Source organism: Geotrypetes seraphini, chromosome 13 (assembly GCF_902459505.1).
Source record: "Geotrypetes seraphini chromosome 13, aGeoSer1.1, whole genome shotgun sequence".
In the NCBI taxonomy this organism is placed as follows: domain Eukaryota; kingdom Metazoa; phylum Chordata; class Amphibia; order Gymnophiona; family Dermophiidae; genus Geotrypetes; species Geotrypetes seraphini.
The window spans coordinates 675,905-693,606 of record NC_047096.1 but is presented as its reverse complement, the minus strand read 5'-3'; the positions used below and the strand labels follow the sequence as shown (position 1 = coordinate 693,606).

Below are 17,702 nucleotides of genomic sequence, written 5' to 3'. Positions count from 1 at the left end.
AAGCATTGGCGAGGGTGGGGGAGGAGGAGAGACATTGGCGGGCGTGCAGAGGAGAGGAACTGGTGGGGGGATGGGGAGGAGGACATACACTGGCGGGGGGGGTAGAGAGGAGGAGATGCACGGAGAGGAGGGGGGGAGGAGAAGGGGCAGAGAAGCATCAGCGAGGGTGGGGGGAGGAGGAGAGACATTGTGGGGGAGGAGGAGAGGCACCGGCAGGAGGGGAGGAGAAGGGGCTGGGGGGCAGAGAGGAGGAGAGGCACTAGCAGGGGAGGGGGGTGGAGAGTAGGAAAGGCATTGGTGGGGGTGGGGGAGGAGGAGTGAAACTGGGGGGGCAGTGAAGAGCAGAGGCATCGGTGGGAGGGGAGGAGGAGAGCCACTGGCAAGGGGGGGAGAAAGAGAAGCACAATTCTATATGGTTAATCATGGCCATCATGGAGAGGATGATTCATCGTGGCCGTGATGAAACTTCCTGCAATAAATAAGAACATAAGAAGTTGCCTCCGCTGAGGCAGACCAGAGGTCCATCTCGCCCAGCGGTTTGCTCCCGCGGCGGCCCATCAGGCCCATTGCCTGATCAGTGGTCCCTGGCTATTCGTCTCTGATATTCCGTGGCACTTGACCGGTCAGGGTCCCGGTACATCTACTCTGACCGTTGCAGCACTGGTCTGTGGGCAGAGTTGGAGAGGAGCCAGTAGTTGTGTGGGCATCAGTTTTAGTCAGTACTGGTGCCCACTATGGAATCTTAGGAAGCAAAACAAAAGGCCAAGTCATAAGCAGCAAACATAAAAGATCTGTGTTCTCTTAGGATTTTGTGGCTAGCGTCCAGTTGTCCAGATCTGGCAGCATTTGAGTAACTGTCAAGACCCAAAGAACTTCAACAGTCATAAAAGCTGTAGCTCCAATGCTGTGTCTCTCTTAGCCTTGAGGTAGATCAGTCTGTACTTCAATCTGGCCTTGTGAGTGGCTCTTCTTACTTTTCTGTGTCTTTGTCTTGGCCTATGAGTGGATCAAAGTGTAGTGGGGTCACTTTGGGCCACTCTTTGGCTAGGGGTGGATCTCTCTGTACATGAGTTTGGGCCTTTGGTCGATAGGATAGTCACTGATGCTACTCCTCATTTTTCTCCATGATGATGGCTCTGCAGGTCGATGGCTTTGACAGTGTGGATGATGAATCTAAACCAGAGCATCATATCTTTAACCTGGATAGTTTGTTACCTGAGCAATGGATGGAGGAAGACAACCCACCATATTCCTATTACCTGTACTACATGTATGGCAATATGACGGTTCTTAATCATCTACGTAGGTAAGAGATGAGCATCTGATAGATCTGTTCTCCAGCGAGGATGAGAGGCGCCCCCACCCCATCCGCTGCTTCCCTGCCCCCTCCTGTCGCTTGTGTGCGCCCCTTCCCTTCCCTTCCACCGTACCTCTTAAATGTTCCCAACATGACCACCTGCTACTCTTCCTCTGATGTCACTTCCTAGACGGGATCCAGAAAGTGACATCAGATGAAGAGCCCACGCTGGCACAAGCAGCAGGTTGGGGTTGCTCCTCATGCTGGGTATGTTAATGAGATGCGGGGGGGGGGGGAGCAGAGAAAAGGACAGGTGCTCCCCCCCTTATTACACCACTGGATATGTCTATGGTACATTTAACTGGATCAACTAAAATGCCTTGCAGTGCCACCATCAGGCTCTTAGCCAAAGTACACTGAATGCGCTACTGTCGTGCTGAAAAGCTTAGATGCGGTCCGGTCACACAGTTTCCCAGAGTACCTTCAAAGTCTTGGTGTCACTCTGTTATCCAGAGTGCACTGCTTTCACATGCTTCCTTGGAGTACATTGAACACCTTCACACTTTTACTCAGACTGCACTGAAGTCATCTTGACCCGTGGGAGGGTGGCATCACACTCTTTCCCAGAGTACACAGAATTCCCTGGGTACGATTCCAAAATACTGTTTTGCAGAGTACACCGAAACACTAGGGGATGATGTCCCAGGAACATATTGTATAAAGACCATCCATGTCATCTATTATCCCTTTTTCTCCCTCAGAAATCCTATGTACTTGTTCCAAACGTTCTTGAATTCAGATACAGTCTTCATCTCCACCAGGGGGCTGGTCCACGAATTCACCACCCTTTCTGTGAAGAAGTATTTCCTCAGGTTACTTCTGAATCTGTCCCCTTTCATCATCATCATCCTATGCCCCCTTTTTCCAGAGCTTCCTTTCAATTGAGACTCATCTCATGCACATTTATGCCATGTAGATATTTAAACATCTCTATCATGTCTCCCCTCGCCTCCAAAGTTTAAATATTGAGATCTTTAAGTCTGTCCCCATACGTCTTATGACGGAGACCACGCACCATTTTAGTAGCCTTCCTCTGGACCGACTCCATCCTTTTTTATATCTTTATGAAGATGCGGCCTCTAGAATTGTACATAATATTCTAAATAGGGTCTCACCAGACTCTTATACAGAGACATCAGTACCTCCTTTTTCTTACTGGCCATACCTCTCCCTATGCACCCTAGCGTCCTTTTTAGGTTTCACCATTTCATTGCATTTGGGTGTGATCCCATCAAAATGGCTGGATGTGATGTCCTCATACTACTAACCAGAGAAACTGAAATGTCTGGGTACGATACCATCAAGCATTTACCCTGAATATTCTCTAATAACTCAGTTTGGTACTGTTTTTAGGAAGAGAGGATTTCACACCTTTGTCCTGCGGCCTCATTGTGGCGAGGCTGGGCCCATCCACCATTTAGTGTCTGGATTTATGCTTTCTGAAAACATCTCACATGGACTGCTGTTGCGTAAGGTAAGACTGAAGCTCAGCTCTGGGCAAAGGCCGATACTTGGAGGACTCTGAGTGGGCCAAAGTTGATTACTCGTTCTTCTTCCCACCAGGCTCCAGTTCTTCAGTATCTCTACTACCTGGCCCAGATTGGAATAGCCATGTCTCCTCTGAGCAATAACAGCTTGTTCCTGAGTTACCATCGCAATCCCTTGCCCGACTTCCTGTCACGGGGGCTGATGGTGTCTCTTTCTACAGATGACCCACTGCAGTTCCACTTCACTAAGGTGAGCTCAGGACCAGAATCCTTCAGGTTTAAAACTGTAATCCTGCTCAATTGGTAAAACCTTCTCGCGTTATTTAAGGCAGAAGGAGTCTGAAACCATCCTACTGGAGAGGGTATGGGGGTATGAGTTCAGGCTATCCTTGTACAGACTGGAAACATAGCAGAAGAGAGTAGATGACAGCAGATAAAGACCCGAATGGTCCATCCATTCTGCACAACATTCACACTCATTATTGTGCTTGTGGCAGGTTTCAGCCATCATGCTAAGGCTTTCTTCAGGGTATGCTGTGAAGTCTGCAGTTTGTCTTTTGTAAATAGTGCATCCACTGACCTGATTGGGAACAGGGCAGTTCGTTGGTCATAAATATGAATTTTGATGGGAAAGTCAGTTGGTCTCTTTCCCTCTCCCCCTAGAATGGAAAAGTCTCTGGTGAGTTTAAGATAAGATGTTCTCTGCGTGAAGCTGGTTTATATTATGATTTTGAAACTTCTTACCCCTAACACATGCACTCATAGATGTCTCTTAACACCCCTTCTGACACACACACCAGCATAGCTTTCTCTCAACTCCCACCTGACAGACTTCCCCACCCCATGGCTCTTGCCCTCTTCTCTACCTTTGCCCCTCCCCATCCCGATCAGCATGAGGAGGATACCCGCAACATATTGGTCATCTCCTCCTCTGCTGCCATCTAGGATCAACTGCGGTATTTGGACCATGGAGGACACCCTACAGCCCTGCACTTCAAATTTGGCTATCTGTCCTGGATGGCAGAACATAACATAACATCATATTTCTAGACCGCATAACCATAAGTTCGATGCGGTTTACAAAAATTACAAAATAAAAGAAAATACATTAGGAATCGATTCAGTCACATATTTTGAAAAGAGATAAGTCTTCAATTGTTTTCTGAAGTGTTTATAAGAATAAAATGTAATCAACAACAGTCGAAAATCCTTGTCATAAGAACATAAGAAGTTGCCTCCGCTGGGTCAGACCATAGGTCCATCGTGCCCAGCAGTCCGCTCCCACGGCGGCCCATCAGGTCCATGACCTGTAAGGTGATCCATTGCCTAAAACCCTTCAATCCCCTTTATCCCTCTATCTATACCCTTACATAATCCTATCTATACCTCTATCTGTATCCCTCAATCCCCGCATTCATCAGGAATTTATCCACTCCTTCTTTGAAACCCCATAATGTACTCTGTCCTATCACAACCTCCGGAAGCTCATTCCAGGTGTCCACCACCCTCTGAGTGAAAAAGAACTTCCTAGCATTGGTTCTAAACCTGTTTCCCTTGCGCAGTTGGAGTTTCCAATACTCCAGTCTATCCCGGGGTAGTTAAAGTCCCCCATAACCATCACATTTCCGTTTTTGCATTCCCGCCTCAATTCTGCATCCAGTTCTTTATTGTTTGCTTCTGTTTATCCAGGAGGACGATAGTACAGTCCCAATTTTATGTCAACTCCATTTCTTCCTGGAAGCTGCTTGATATGAAAGCATATAATCATGATATTTCCTGGTTTTACACCCCTTGATTTGGGGGGGGGGAATATGAAAAGGGTATGAGATCTTCTGCTGTTCTTTTGGGTTGCTACTAGAAATCTGTCGACTAAATAATAATAATAATTTTATTCTTATATACTGCCAAAGCCATAGTAGATTGAGGCGGTTTACAATAAGAGGAGCTGGACAATCGGCGAACAATCAGCGAGAATAGGCACACTGTAAAGTCATCAATACATGTAAGCAGAGTACAGAGAGGGTTTGAGAAATCTTGGTTACAAATCAGTTAGACTATAAAGAGATACGGCAGTAGGAGTTCTTAGGTTACAAATCGGTTGTACAAGTTTGTTTTTACTAGTTTTCTAAAACTTAGATAGGGTGAGGAGTGTGTAATTATATTACCCAGCCAATTGTTCATTTGACCTGCTTGGAAAGCAAGTGTTCTGTCCAGGTATCTTTTGTATCGGCAGGCCTTTATTGTTGGGTGGGTAAACATGTGAACTCTGCGTGTTGGCCTAATGGAACAATCCAGGTTGAAATGAGAGACCAAGTAAGTGGGGGCCGAACCAAGCATAGATTTGAAACAAAGACAGGCAAATTTGAACAGAACTCTTGCCTCCAGGGGCAGCCAATGAAGTTTTTGATAATAGGGGGTTATGTGGTCCCATTTTTTTAATGCCAAAAATCAGTCGTACTGCTGAATTTTGGATAATTCGGAGTCTTTGAATGTTTTTCTTGAAAGACCCCCAAGTAAATGATGTTGCAGTAGTCGAGCATGCTTAGAATGGAGGATTGCACCAGTAAACGGAATGAAGTTGTATCTAAGTACTTTCTGATGGTTCTTAGTTTCCATAATGTTGAGAAGCCTTTTCTAACCAATAACTCCGTGTGTGCCTCTAGGGTAAGGTAACGGTCCAGAATTTTTATGGAATCGACAATAGGAAAGACTTGACCATTCAAGGAAATTGAAAAATCTTTGAGTTTGGGCTCGCTAGGAAGAATTTGGTTTTTTCTGAGTTGAGTTTCAATTTGAATTTGGCCATCCATTGATCAATTTGCTTTAATATAGATGCCAGATGGTTCTTCGTCTCAGAAGTCAGGTTTGTTAGGGGAAAAACTAAAGTGATGTCGGCATAGATGTAAAATTTGACTTTTAAGCTTTGCAATAGATTCCCCAATGAGGCTAGGTAGATGTTAAATAGTGTAGGGGATAGGGGGGAACCCTGCCGGACTCCACACGAGTTAACCCAGCTGAAGGATTGTTTGCTGTCACTGTAAACTTGGTACAATCATTTACTCAAAAAACCCTGAAACCATTTTAACACATTACCCTAAAGTCCAATTGACTCCAGGCATTCAATTAGGATGACATGATTGACTAAGTCGAAGGCGTTACTTAAATCAAATTGCAGGACTAGTGAACTTGTACCCTGACTAAATAAGCTATGGAGGGAATCTAGCAGTGAGGCAATAACTGTTTCTGTGCTAAATCCAGAACGAAAATCTGACTGGTTGTCATGTAGTATGTTGAATTTATCCAGATAGGTTACTAAGTCCTGGTTAACCAGACCTTCCATCAGCTTTATAAAAATAGAATGCTCGTGATGGGTCTGTAGTTCGATGTCAACTTAATCGATTCCTTGGGATTTTTTTGCGATTGGAGTGATCAGAATCTGGCCTAAGGCCTCGGGAAAAGTGCCTGACAGTAGTAAAGAAGAAAGCCAATTATGTCATTTGGCTTTGAAGGTGACTGGAGCAACTTTCATAATATTTGGTGGGCAACAGTCTAATTTGCAGTAGGAAATAGAGGGGGGCTGAGCCAAAAGCGACTTTGTAACATAGACAACCCAATTTAAAGATCATACAAGCCTCCACAGGGAGCCAGTGCAGATCCCGGTAAAAAGGGTAACGTGGCAAAGGAGGAAAAGGCTGAGACAGCAGATATTCTGACCCAGCACAGAGTAGACAAAACCCATCTGTATCATCTGCAATGATACAGATGGGATAGAAGCTTAGCACTTGCTAGAGGCAGGGAGGAGGATGCCCAGATTGTAGAGCTCAAACTCGGATAAAACAATCAGTTCAAACCACTCCATTGGCAGTTTCAGGGCTTATAAGTGGCATTGTGGACACAGATACCATTAAATCTAGAGAGAACCATGAATTATTTCATCTTCCAAAAATGGTTGAAAATCTGCATTGGTGGTTAGAGTTGGGAGAGGGGAAGAACGTTGGCCCGGGCTGTAAAATCCACCTTTCTCTACTTAACTCCTTTCCCACTTCTTTCAAAGATTTATTTCTCTCCTTAAACCATTTTTCCACAATGTTTCTGTCTATTAGTGATTCCTAAATTGTTTTGTTCCTATTTTAATTTAATTGTATGTTCTCCCCTAATTTTATTTTGTACTTTGTTTAGAAATTTTTATCAAATTTTAAATCATTTTTATCAAATTTAAAGCATTTTTATCAAATTTTAAATAAACTTGAAACTTATCCCAACTTACTGATAAAGTGTGAATATAAATTTGTAAATGATAATGTATTAAATTTTGATTTCCATAGGAGCCTCTGATGGAGGAATACAGCATTGCTACCCAGGTCTGGAAGCTGAGCTCCTGTGACATGTGTGAGTTGGCTCGGAACAGCGTACTTATGAGTGGATTCTCCCACAAGGTAAAATGACTCTGCGTCTACATCCAACATCTGGCAAAATATGTTCCTGGCTTACAGTCAGATCAAATGTGGAATTTCTTTCCTACTTCATATTTATTTGGCATCATGCAAATCAGATAACATATAAGTGATTTAAAATAAAAGAATAAAAATGGGGGAAAATGCACAATCTACACATTAAAAGGAGGAGGAAGAATAAAGTTCAGGAGAATATCAGGACAAACACAGGAAGAAATAAGTAAAAATAAATTATATACAGAGAAAAGAGAGGACACGAGGAGTATAAGAAAGCGTGAATCATATTTGCGATGGGGAGAACACGGGGAGTATAAGAAAGCGTGAATCATATTCGCGATGGGGAGAACACGGGGAGTATAAGAAAGCGTGAATCATATTTGCGATGGGGAGAACACGAGGAGTATAAGAAAGCGTGAATCATATTCGCGATGGGGAGAACACGGGGAGTATAAGAAAGCGTGAATCATATTCGCGATGGGGAGAACACGGGGAGTATAAGAAAGCGTGAATCATATTTGCGATGGGGAGAACACGAGGAGTATAAGAAAGCGTGAATCATATTAACACACAACTGTGAACTTATTACGCTAGTATTCTATAACGGCAGATTGACATGGTCAGTGTTTATCCCCCCCCCAGTGTCTGTAGGGATTTAGGAGCCCTTTAGCTTAGTGTGGCTGCTGAGACTGGCATCCTATACAGAACTTTCCCCTTTCTTATGTCCAAGTGCTTTGAAAATGAGCCCTTTAATCTGTTAGGATGAAATGTTTACTTCTGCTGACAATATATTACAGTATACTGTTTTTATGTAATTTACTTAGAGATTGTGACGTGGAGTCAAACCATCACATTGAAGCAGAAACTATACTAAGCCAAATGTGCTGCCCCTCTCCCCTTTTGCAGGTGAAGAGTTATTGGCTGGGTCCTCATTACCCCAAGGAGGGGCCAGATGGGAATGATATCCGTCGGACCAACGTGCCTGATATCCGTGTGGCCTATCGATTTGAAACCTTATGTCAGGAGCTAACCCTCATCACACAGGCCCTGCGCAGCGAGGATCCCGACACGATCCCAGAAGAGGACACCTTGACCATGACTTCTACTCAAGTGTCGCAGTGAGGCCGGCCAGCGGCTGCAGCTCTAGACAGCGTGAGAAAGGGTGACACTATGGTGGGCTGGGCTGGAGAGTTTGGTAGGTAGCTGTGATAGACAGAAGTGCCAAATGCCATACAAACGACCCCTCCCTGGACGTACTCCGAGCTGTTATCTGCTAAGGAGGTTGGTTCCTTGATATTGCGGTGCTGGCTGTGATAGGGAAGCCAAATGACCCTTCCAGAAATGCAGTAGCATGATACAAGGGATTTCATCTTTCTTCTACAGTGATAGACTTTAGATGTGTTTGTTTTTGTTCAAATCTTTACATTTTAAGGATATGTTTTTATTCTATGCCTTCTTTCTTACACACTGCTCCAGTGTGTAAACTTGCCACCCATGCACTGCAGCAGTGGAAGTGGTTCTGCTCTGTCTGCCAAGCCACTGTCCAATTCTCAGCCGCTTATTGTAATCTCACATTGCATTTAGCATCAGACCCTGTCACTGAGCCTAACAGGGCACACAGAATGTGATCCATAATTTATTTTGCCAGTATTATTGAAATGTGGTGTTTTCCTAGACAGAAAAGTCTCCCCATGACATCCTCTTCAACATTTGACATCACAGCCGTGGATTGGGGCACTGGAAAGAAAAAAGGCCTTGTTAGGAAATTTTGTAGAACCATTTGGAAAGATTGTGAGCAAACTGTGTTGGTTTCATTTGGAAGTAGGGTTGCTGCTATTTCATCACAAGACAATTTATCACCAAGTCGTGCGTAGCTGGTTTTAAGAAAGGTTTGGACAATTTCCTGAAGGAAAAGTCCGAAAGACATGCGGGAAGCCACTCTTTGGGTTTTGGCCAGGTACTAGTGACCTGGTTTCCCCCATGTCTTCCTCCATGAAATTGTCCAAACCCTTCTTAAAACCAGCTACAATAACTATTCTTACCACATCCTCTGGCAGAACTTAACTATTCTCTGAGTGAAGAAATATTTCCTCCTATTGGTTTTAAAAGTATTTCCCTGTAACTTCATCGAGTGTCCCCTAGTCTTTATCATTTTTGAAGGTGTGAAGAATCGATCCACTTGTACCCATTCTACTCCACTCAGGATTTTGTAGACTTCAATCCTATCTCCCCTCAGCTGTCTCTTTTCCAAGCTGAAGAGCCCTAACCATTTTAGTTTTTCCTCATACTTTAGGAGTTTCAGCCCTGGGAGAATTTCTGTTTCCTGTATGGCATCACATATGTTTGTGACCTAAGAGACTAATTCAGATTAATTTAGTGACTCATTGTGAGATGTGCTATTTTAAATGAACATATCTTTGCTTTTTTAATTTTAATTTCTCTGGTATTTATATGGCTTGGTGATAAGCTGCCAGTCTCAACCATTTGTTACCGTTGTGTGCAAGTTTTCCCTGCTTATAACTTGAATACATTATGCTTGCAGTACAGGCCAGATGATGAAATGGCCATCAGTTATGAACTGTGGTACGGTGACATGTCACTTAAGCTCATGGATGTTTAAGTGATGCCATGATTCATTCACTTTCTCCTCTATGGCCTTATCCTCCGAGTGCCCCTTTTGCTCCTTGATCATCCAACGGTCCCACCGATTCCCTCACAGGATTTCTGCTTCTGATGTACCAGTTTTTGCCTCTTTGGCAAGTTTCTCTTCATATTCTTTTTTAGCTTTCTTTATCAAAGCTTTGCATCTTAACTTGCCAGTGCTTATGGGGCTCATAATCAAAACTTTAAAACGTTCAAAAACCAGCCTAAGTCAGCACTTGGATGTCATAATAGCAGGGAAGTCCAAGTGCCAATAATCAAAACCAACTTTCTAGATGTGCAGCAGTATTTCTAAGCAAAGGGGTATATTGGGAGGTATGTTATGGATGGGAATCGGGCAGGCTTCAACCAGGATGTACCCCAGCCATAATCAAAGCTTTCCTAGAGCGAACTTAGACACCAGCAGTTAGACCTGTTTGAGTTGCGTCTAAGTTCCACAAAGGTGCCCAAACTGACAAGACCACCACTGGAGGATTTAAGGCATGACCCCCCCTCCCACCACCCAAAGATTTAATAATAATAATAACAGTTTTTATACCACAATACTGTTAAGTTCTATGCGGTTTACAATAGATTAAGCGAGGTACAAATTGATTGAATTTAAGAGGGGAGAAGAGGAGAGTTAATAGGACCGGAAATACGTTGTTGAGGAGAAAGAGATTAACAGGACAGAGGAAACACTATGGAGGAGAAAGAAGATGAGGGATCAGTTGTCTAGATACTTTAGGAACAGTTGAGTTTTTAGACGTTTTCTGAATTCCTCATAAGTAGTGGGTGAAAGCAGTTGATCTAGGTCTTTACCCCACAATGCTGCTTGATGTGAAAGAAGGTGTTCATGGTGTTTTTTCAGTTTACAACCTCTAACTGGGGGGGAAACGAAGTAGGAATGAGAGCTTCTCTTGTGTCTGTTGGCAGAGAAGGAGAAAAGGTCAGTTATGTATTTAGGGGCAAAAAAAACCAAAACCCATAGGCTTCCCATCAGCTGATAGCGGCAGAGGAATCTCCATCAGCTGAGCCAGTTTCGGGGATTCCTGGCGGCTTAGCTGATGGGGATTCCCCCTGCCAGGATCAGCTGAGCCGCGGAGCCCTACACCCCTACCCCTGACATCATGTACCTTTGGAAGAGCAAATGGCAGGAAAGCTGCAAATGACGGGGCTTCCCCTTCCCAATGATTTTGAGCCAATCGGGGCCTATGGCCCCTCCCACTACATCCTAAGATGCATTAGAAGGGGGAACATAACATAAGATTCTTCTATACCGCAGCTACCTCGCGGTTCTGTGCGGTTAACAAAAGATAAAAATACTGAACATTCGCAGTAAGATTACAATGAATTAATCAAAATATTTGCCAAAGAAGTGTGTTTTCAGAGATTTTCTAAAGGCCAGATATGAAGTGGAAATAGATATATATATAAGTACTAACTTGTTTATCCCACATTGCTGCCTGATCCGCTAAGGGGCTCATAATCAAAAGAGAAAAACGTCCCAAAACAGGCCTAAGTCGGCACTTGGACGAACATTGTCAAAATACGTCCAAGTGCCGATAATAAAAACGGGTTTTGGACGTATTTATAAACAACCTAGGCCTTTCATAGTGCCGCTGAATGACCAGAGCTAAACAGGGCGTGTCAGGAGGAGTGTCGAGGGCGGGATGTGGACCGGCTTAGACTTAGTCGTAACCAAAAGTTATACAGCCCAGGATCGACAGAACTTGGACGTTGTGACTTAAACCATTTAAAACATGGCCTAAGTCACAAAACCCACCTAAAGTGACCATACAGACCCCCCCACACACTACCCCAGTGATCACCAACCTCCTCCCTAAAAATATTCATCACAACTTGAAAATTCAGCCTCCAGAACATCATCACCTGGCAGCCTGGCAGAGGAAAGCCTAGTCGTGCTGCACAAATGCATCTTAAGACGTGTTTGGGGTGGGTTAGGGACCCATGGAGAGGAGGACCCATGCCCATAAGCCCCTGTAATCACTGCATTGATATTGAAACATGTGCACTCCCCTATACACCCCCAAAGCCCTTTTGTACTGGCATATAAGTGGCTCCTGCAGCCATAAGGGCTATTGGGGTGGTAGATAAGTGGGTCTAGGGGATTCTGGAGGTGGTTTGGGGGGCTCACCGTGACCTATAAGGGAGCTGTAGTGAGATGATGACATGGCATCCTTTTTGTGAAGTTCACAACAGTGCCCTGTAAGGTACCCCACTATTTAGGTGTTCAGTCCATCACTTTGCAGACTCCTCCCATGTCCAACAGGGCTTGTTCTAGGCGTTTTTGACTTGGATGAAAATGTGGTATAAAGATGGACGATTTAGCGGCTTGGAGTCTGTTATAGGGGAAAACACCCTCCAGAGATTCAAGACAAAGTTGGATAAGTTCCTGCTAAACTGGAACATACGCAGGTGAGGCTGGACTCATTTAGAGCACTGGTCTTTGACCTGGGGGCTGCCACATGAGCGGACCGCTGGGCACGATGGACCACTGGTCTGACCCAGCAGTGGCAATTCTTATGTACGTATACTTAGACGATTTTCAAAATGAAAAATATTTGGACATATTTTTTGAAAATGTGTCCTAAGCTGTTTTTTTTCTTTGGACGACTTTCGACTTAGACGAAAACGGACTGAGACGTTCCTTTCAATTATGCCTCTCCACGAGTTTACTAAAGAATCATTTATAAACATATCCTTTTAAGGATGGAAAATAAAAAAATGTAAGCCCTGTTATTTGCAGCAGGAGGGAGTGAACTTCCCTCCTGTCGTTTGTTCTTCCGAAGGTACGGGGGTGGGGGGTAGAGATGTCAGGAGATGTTGGGGAATGTGGATGATGTGTGATCTGATGATGATGTGATCTGCATCAGCTGAATCGCCAGGAATCCCCAAAACTGGCTCAGCCAATGGGGATTACTTCTGCTGCGATCAAAGTATTTGGTGGGTAGGTCTACAAAACTTGCTTTTGTATGCTTTTCACGTGGACGTTTTTATTTTTGAAAATGGACAAAAAAGGTAGACATCCTAAGGACCAGAACTTAAATCTAGCTCATTTTCAAAAATAAAAGAGAAGTTTGGCAGCTTTGAAAATAGACATTTTTTCTGCTGAGTTGGTGGACATCTTGCACAAAACATCCAACTCAGCTTTAGGCACACTTTTGATTATGCCCCTCTGTCTCCTCTTATTTTCTTAATTTGGATCTTTTTTCCATTCTTTAAAGCAGTGGTTCCCAAACCTGTCCTGGGGGACCCCCAGCCAGTCAGGTTTTCAAGATATCCCTAATGAATATGCATGAGAGAGATTTGCATATAATGGAAGTGACAGACATGCAAATCTCTCTCATGCATATTCATTAGGGATATCTGGAAAACCTGACTGGCTGGGGATCCCCCAGGACAGGTTTGGGAACCACTGGTTTAAAGGATGCTTTTTGGCCTCCAATAGCCTCTTTCAGGTCACCTTTTAGCCATGCCAGCTCTCATTTGCTCTTCTTTCCACCTTTGTTAATATGTGGAATACATCTAGTATGGGTTTCCACAATGGCATTTTAAAATAATATCCACACCTAGTTTACAGTCCTAACCTTTGCCACCAATCTTTTTAGCTTCTTTTTAACTATTTTCCTCATTTTAAGTGCCGCTACAATAGATTTCTTTAGCAACGTCACTCCAGATATCGGCTCAAATTTGATCACATTCAATTTGATCAGTAAGAAAGAGGAATCTTCTTTTGTGTGGAATAGCTACATTTCTGCATGGAAAGGCCGGATGTGAAAGCCTTTGTTGTCCAACGATTCTGAAGAGGATGAATGTGTTCTGGAAGGCAGAGGAAGGTGTGACGTGTCCAGGAGGTGTGGATGTTGGGATTCTTCAGTATGGAGTGTATAGTTTTCCAACTTAGATGGGAGCAATGATGCATATTGTGGACTGAGATACAGTGAGGAGCAAGAGAGTAATGAAACCCACCCCATAACCTTTCCCTGTTGTAATGTTTGATATATCTCATCCAGCTTTTAAATAAATACGTAAACCCATACTCTTACCAGGTAAGTACACATTGTTAAGCCTTTGTCCTAAACATGTTCTCTTGGGTTTACACACATGATATTTTTAATACAATTAGTAATTAGTATTCATTCATAACAGTCATTATGTACTGGCCTAAAAGCCAAATCTAAATGCCCTATTTTTTTTATCCTATGGACCACCACAAATGTGCTACAACATTCCAGAATTAAGCACAAGAATAAGTCAGAATTTTTTCTCACAGAAAATGAACAGCTATTTAATGTGATAAATGCTTACTAGAATATATTTTGATCTTCCTATAACCAGAGCAACACCTCACTGTAAACCCACAAAGTTCAGGTTAAAACGGTTTCCGAATGAGCTTGGTACATTTAGCAAATGTGTATTTAATCGGGTCCTTTTTGGAAATTTCCTGGGGCTTCACTACCACTGAGGAAGGCAGGCATGGCTGGGTCCATAGAAACATGATGGCAGATAAAGGCCAAATGGGCCATCTACCATCTCCTCTTCCTAAGAGATCATACATGCCTGTCCCAGGCTTTCGTTAATTCAGACAATCTGTCTCCAACATCTCCACTGGGAGACTATTCCACACATCTATCACCCTTTCTGTAAAAAAAAAAAAGTATTTCCTCAAATTACTTCTGAGCCTATCGCCTCGAAACCTCATTCTATGCCCTCTCATTCTGGAGTTTCCTTTCAACTGAAAGACTCACCTCGTGTGTATTTATGCCACTCCCTGGTGTGTGCCATGCTCCAGTGTGTCTAACACCAGCTCTGTCCCTTCCTGATGAACTTTTAAAGGTTTCTGTTTCTTGGCTCCCTGAGTGCCTGATCATGTTCAGATGTCAGCGTTTTTTGTCCATTGTACTTGTATTTTGCAAATGCTATTACTGTACCTCGAACCATTGTATAGAGATGTGAATGAGAAATAAAATGTGTCTTTAATTCTTGTGTGATTCTTCTTCAGATCATAACAGCAGTGACTATCAGGGTGGATTTTTTACTGTATTCACTGCCACTCAGTACTTCCCCCAAAATGGAATATTTACTTGTTTCAACTCTATTTCTTCATAACAACTGTATCAAAATGACAGTAACATACAATAATGATAAATATATTTTTGCTCAAATATGTCAATTCCTCAAAAGTCTTTTAAGAAATATGATGAAATCAAAACATTTACCAACCTGAAGATCTTGCCTGTTCAAACACGTTCCTTTTGTCATCTTCATCAAAGCACTTCTCATGATGTTTCATTTGGCCACCAGGCCTTGCATTTCTTTGTTGCAATGTTTGCATTTTGTACGGATGCCTGTTTTACCCATAGAAAATATTCCCAAACCAGGTCTCTTTTATGGCCTGCTGCCGTTATAGTTTTCTCCTCCAGGGAGAAAATATGATAAACTTCAGGCTATATATATACAAAGATCTCAAGACTTGTGGAGTATTCTGCTCAAAAGGTTTAATTTTTGTTTTTACTTCTTACCCATTCCTTGCACTAAGCTCCTTCTGCAGATATATAAACTTAGCACTTAAAGAGGTTAATAGTGTGTACATTGATTTGCATAGGAACAATGGGGCCAAGGTCTTTTATTCCCAACTGTACAGTATATTTTATAACATTTTTGCTTTGAAGAAGCAGCATGTTATCTCTGTAGACAAATTGACAGTTATGAGAAAGCAAGCACCTATGATAATATCTTCTAGATCAGGGGTAGGCAATTCTGGTCCTCAAGAGCTACAGGCAGGTCAGGTTTTCAGGATATATATAAAATCAGATGTATGTACTGTATGTATGTTCCAGCAAAACTCTGAAACACATGGACAGATTTCAACCAAACTTGGTATACTTATCAATTACTATCTGGGGAAAAATACTGTGGGGGTGGGAAGGGGTGACATGTAAAGAATCATAGAAAAAGACTGCTATTGCTTTGACCAATTGTGTGAAGCTTGGGGAATGATGTCACACGGTGTTGTGCTGTCATTGCTGTAACAATGCCTCTAAGGAAACATAATGTAATTGGCCAAGTGCAATCAAAGCTACAGCTAGAGCTTCAGAGACAGTCCAGCAGCATAAGGCTTGACTATAGGATATGAAAGCGAGAGCTGCTACATCTAGAGCTTCAGAGACAGTACAGCAGCGTGAGGCCCGACTACAGGATATGAAAGATAAGTATCTAATCCATAGTTTTCAGGTTCACTGAGACACTCCTGATGCCGTGTAAGTCCAAGTTCAGCCCCATAGAGAGGGCCATTCTTACTGCTGGGATTGAGATATCCGGGCAATGCTGGGTGATCCTCTAGTCCATAATAAATATGCATGAGATAAGATTTGCATCTCAAGGAGGCAGTGCATGCAGATCCATCTCATACATATTCATTGTGGATATCCTGAAAACCTGGCCTGCCTGTGGCTCTCGAAGACCAGAATTGCCTACCCCTGTTCTAGATAGATAAATTGCCCATGGCATTTTGAATGGATTAATGGAATTAATTTACCACAAAAATTAAACACTGCGTGAATATACAGCCTAATGCTACATAATTAAAAACTAATTATTATTTCATGATGAATAACTTTTGGATTATTACATCTTAAATAGAAAACTATCTTTAGATTTTTATCCATCCTGGTCTATCAGCATTTGTACTGGTGTAGAAAGAGTGCACTGGAATGGGCACATATCAGACATAGGTGAAAATGGGACTGAGATAGTGTTGGGTGGTATAGGGCATATCAAGGCAAGTTAAAATGATTGGGGGGGGAGAACACATGCTATCAATAAAAGGACAGTTGGAAAGAACCCCTTCACTGTGTCTGGTGTGCTTCCACCAGCTGCTGCCTATCTGAGTATCATTCCAGGAAATTACGTTCCATAAGAAAATAAGTCAGAAAGACAAAATAGCTATCAGGAGGCTAGCCGCTGGAATTCAAAACATAGCACGCTTTCTAATAATAATTTTGTATGATATGAACCCTCACGATTGTGAGCTCTGAAGAACGAGTCACCAGTAATCACCGCAAGTGTAGAGAGGGCTCATCCAAAATGACCAACTTTTGACTCGATTTACCATTACTGAACACTTGTAAAGTCATAATCTGTTTGTATTTCTTCTGTCAATATCACAGGACTTCTTTGAATAAATAATCAAGTGACTGCTGACTTATAATTTATAACTTCCTTATTGTGTGAAATTGATGTGCTCAGACCCACAACCACAAAAATAATGTGAAAGGTAAAATTCACCAAGACGGGTTGTCCCAGGACCATCATAGCTCCATCAAGTCAACTTTGTAACCCATTATGGGCTCATTGAGGAGAATGGGATATAAAACTAGCCAAATAAATAAGGAAAGTAAGTAAAAGAGGAAAAGTAGTAGATCTATCAAATTTAAGTAGTTTCCAATCAGATACTCAAGTATTCCCCCTATCTGTCCCTGAGGGCTAACAATCTATCTAACATACCTGGAGCAATGGCAGATTGAATGACTTGCCAGGGTAACAAGGAGCAGCATGGGATTTGAACCCATAACCTCAGGGTGCTGAGGCAGTTGCTCTAACCACTCCACCACTCCTTAGTTCTGAAAAGTAGTAGCTGAGAAGGTAAAGAAAAAGATTTGCTTTCAAGAACTACAAAAGATCACAGAAAAAGGAAAAGTTAAGAGAGTCTGGTCAAGGAGTCATAAGAATTGCCATACTGGG

At 42.8% G+C, this 17,702-nt stretch overlaps 1 protein-coding gene across 1 annotated transcript in view; it reads left to right on the top strand.

Annotated features, from left to right (window-relative positions):
- Positions 1 to 9,283, top strand: part of AMPD2 (adenosine monophosphate deaminase 2) — a 40,249-nt gene extending 30,966 nt beyond the window's left edge. Inside the window, exons 14-18 of the mRNA XM_033919376.1 lie at positions 1,143 to 1,306; positions 2,711 to 2,831; positions 2,921 to 3,094; positions 7,170 to 7,280; positions 8,202 to 9,283. Coding sequence (XP_033775267.1) covers positions 1,143 to 1,306; positions 2,711 to 2,831; positions 2,921 to 3,094; positions 7,170 to 7,280; positions 8,202 to 8,417 — 786 coding nt within the window. The 3' untranslated portion in view covers positions 8,418 to 9,283. The remainder of the gene's footprint in view (positions 1 to 1,142; positions 1,307 to 2,710; positions 2,832 to 2,920; positions 3,095 to 7,169; positions 7,281 to 8,201) is intronic.
- The last annotated feature ends 8,419 nt before the right edge of the window (positions 9,284 to 17,702 follow it).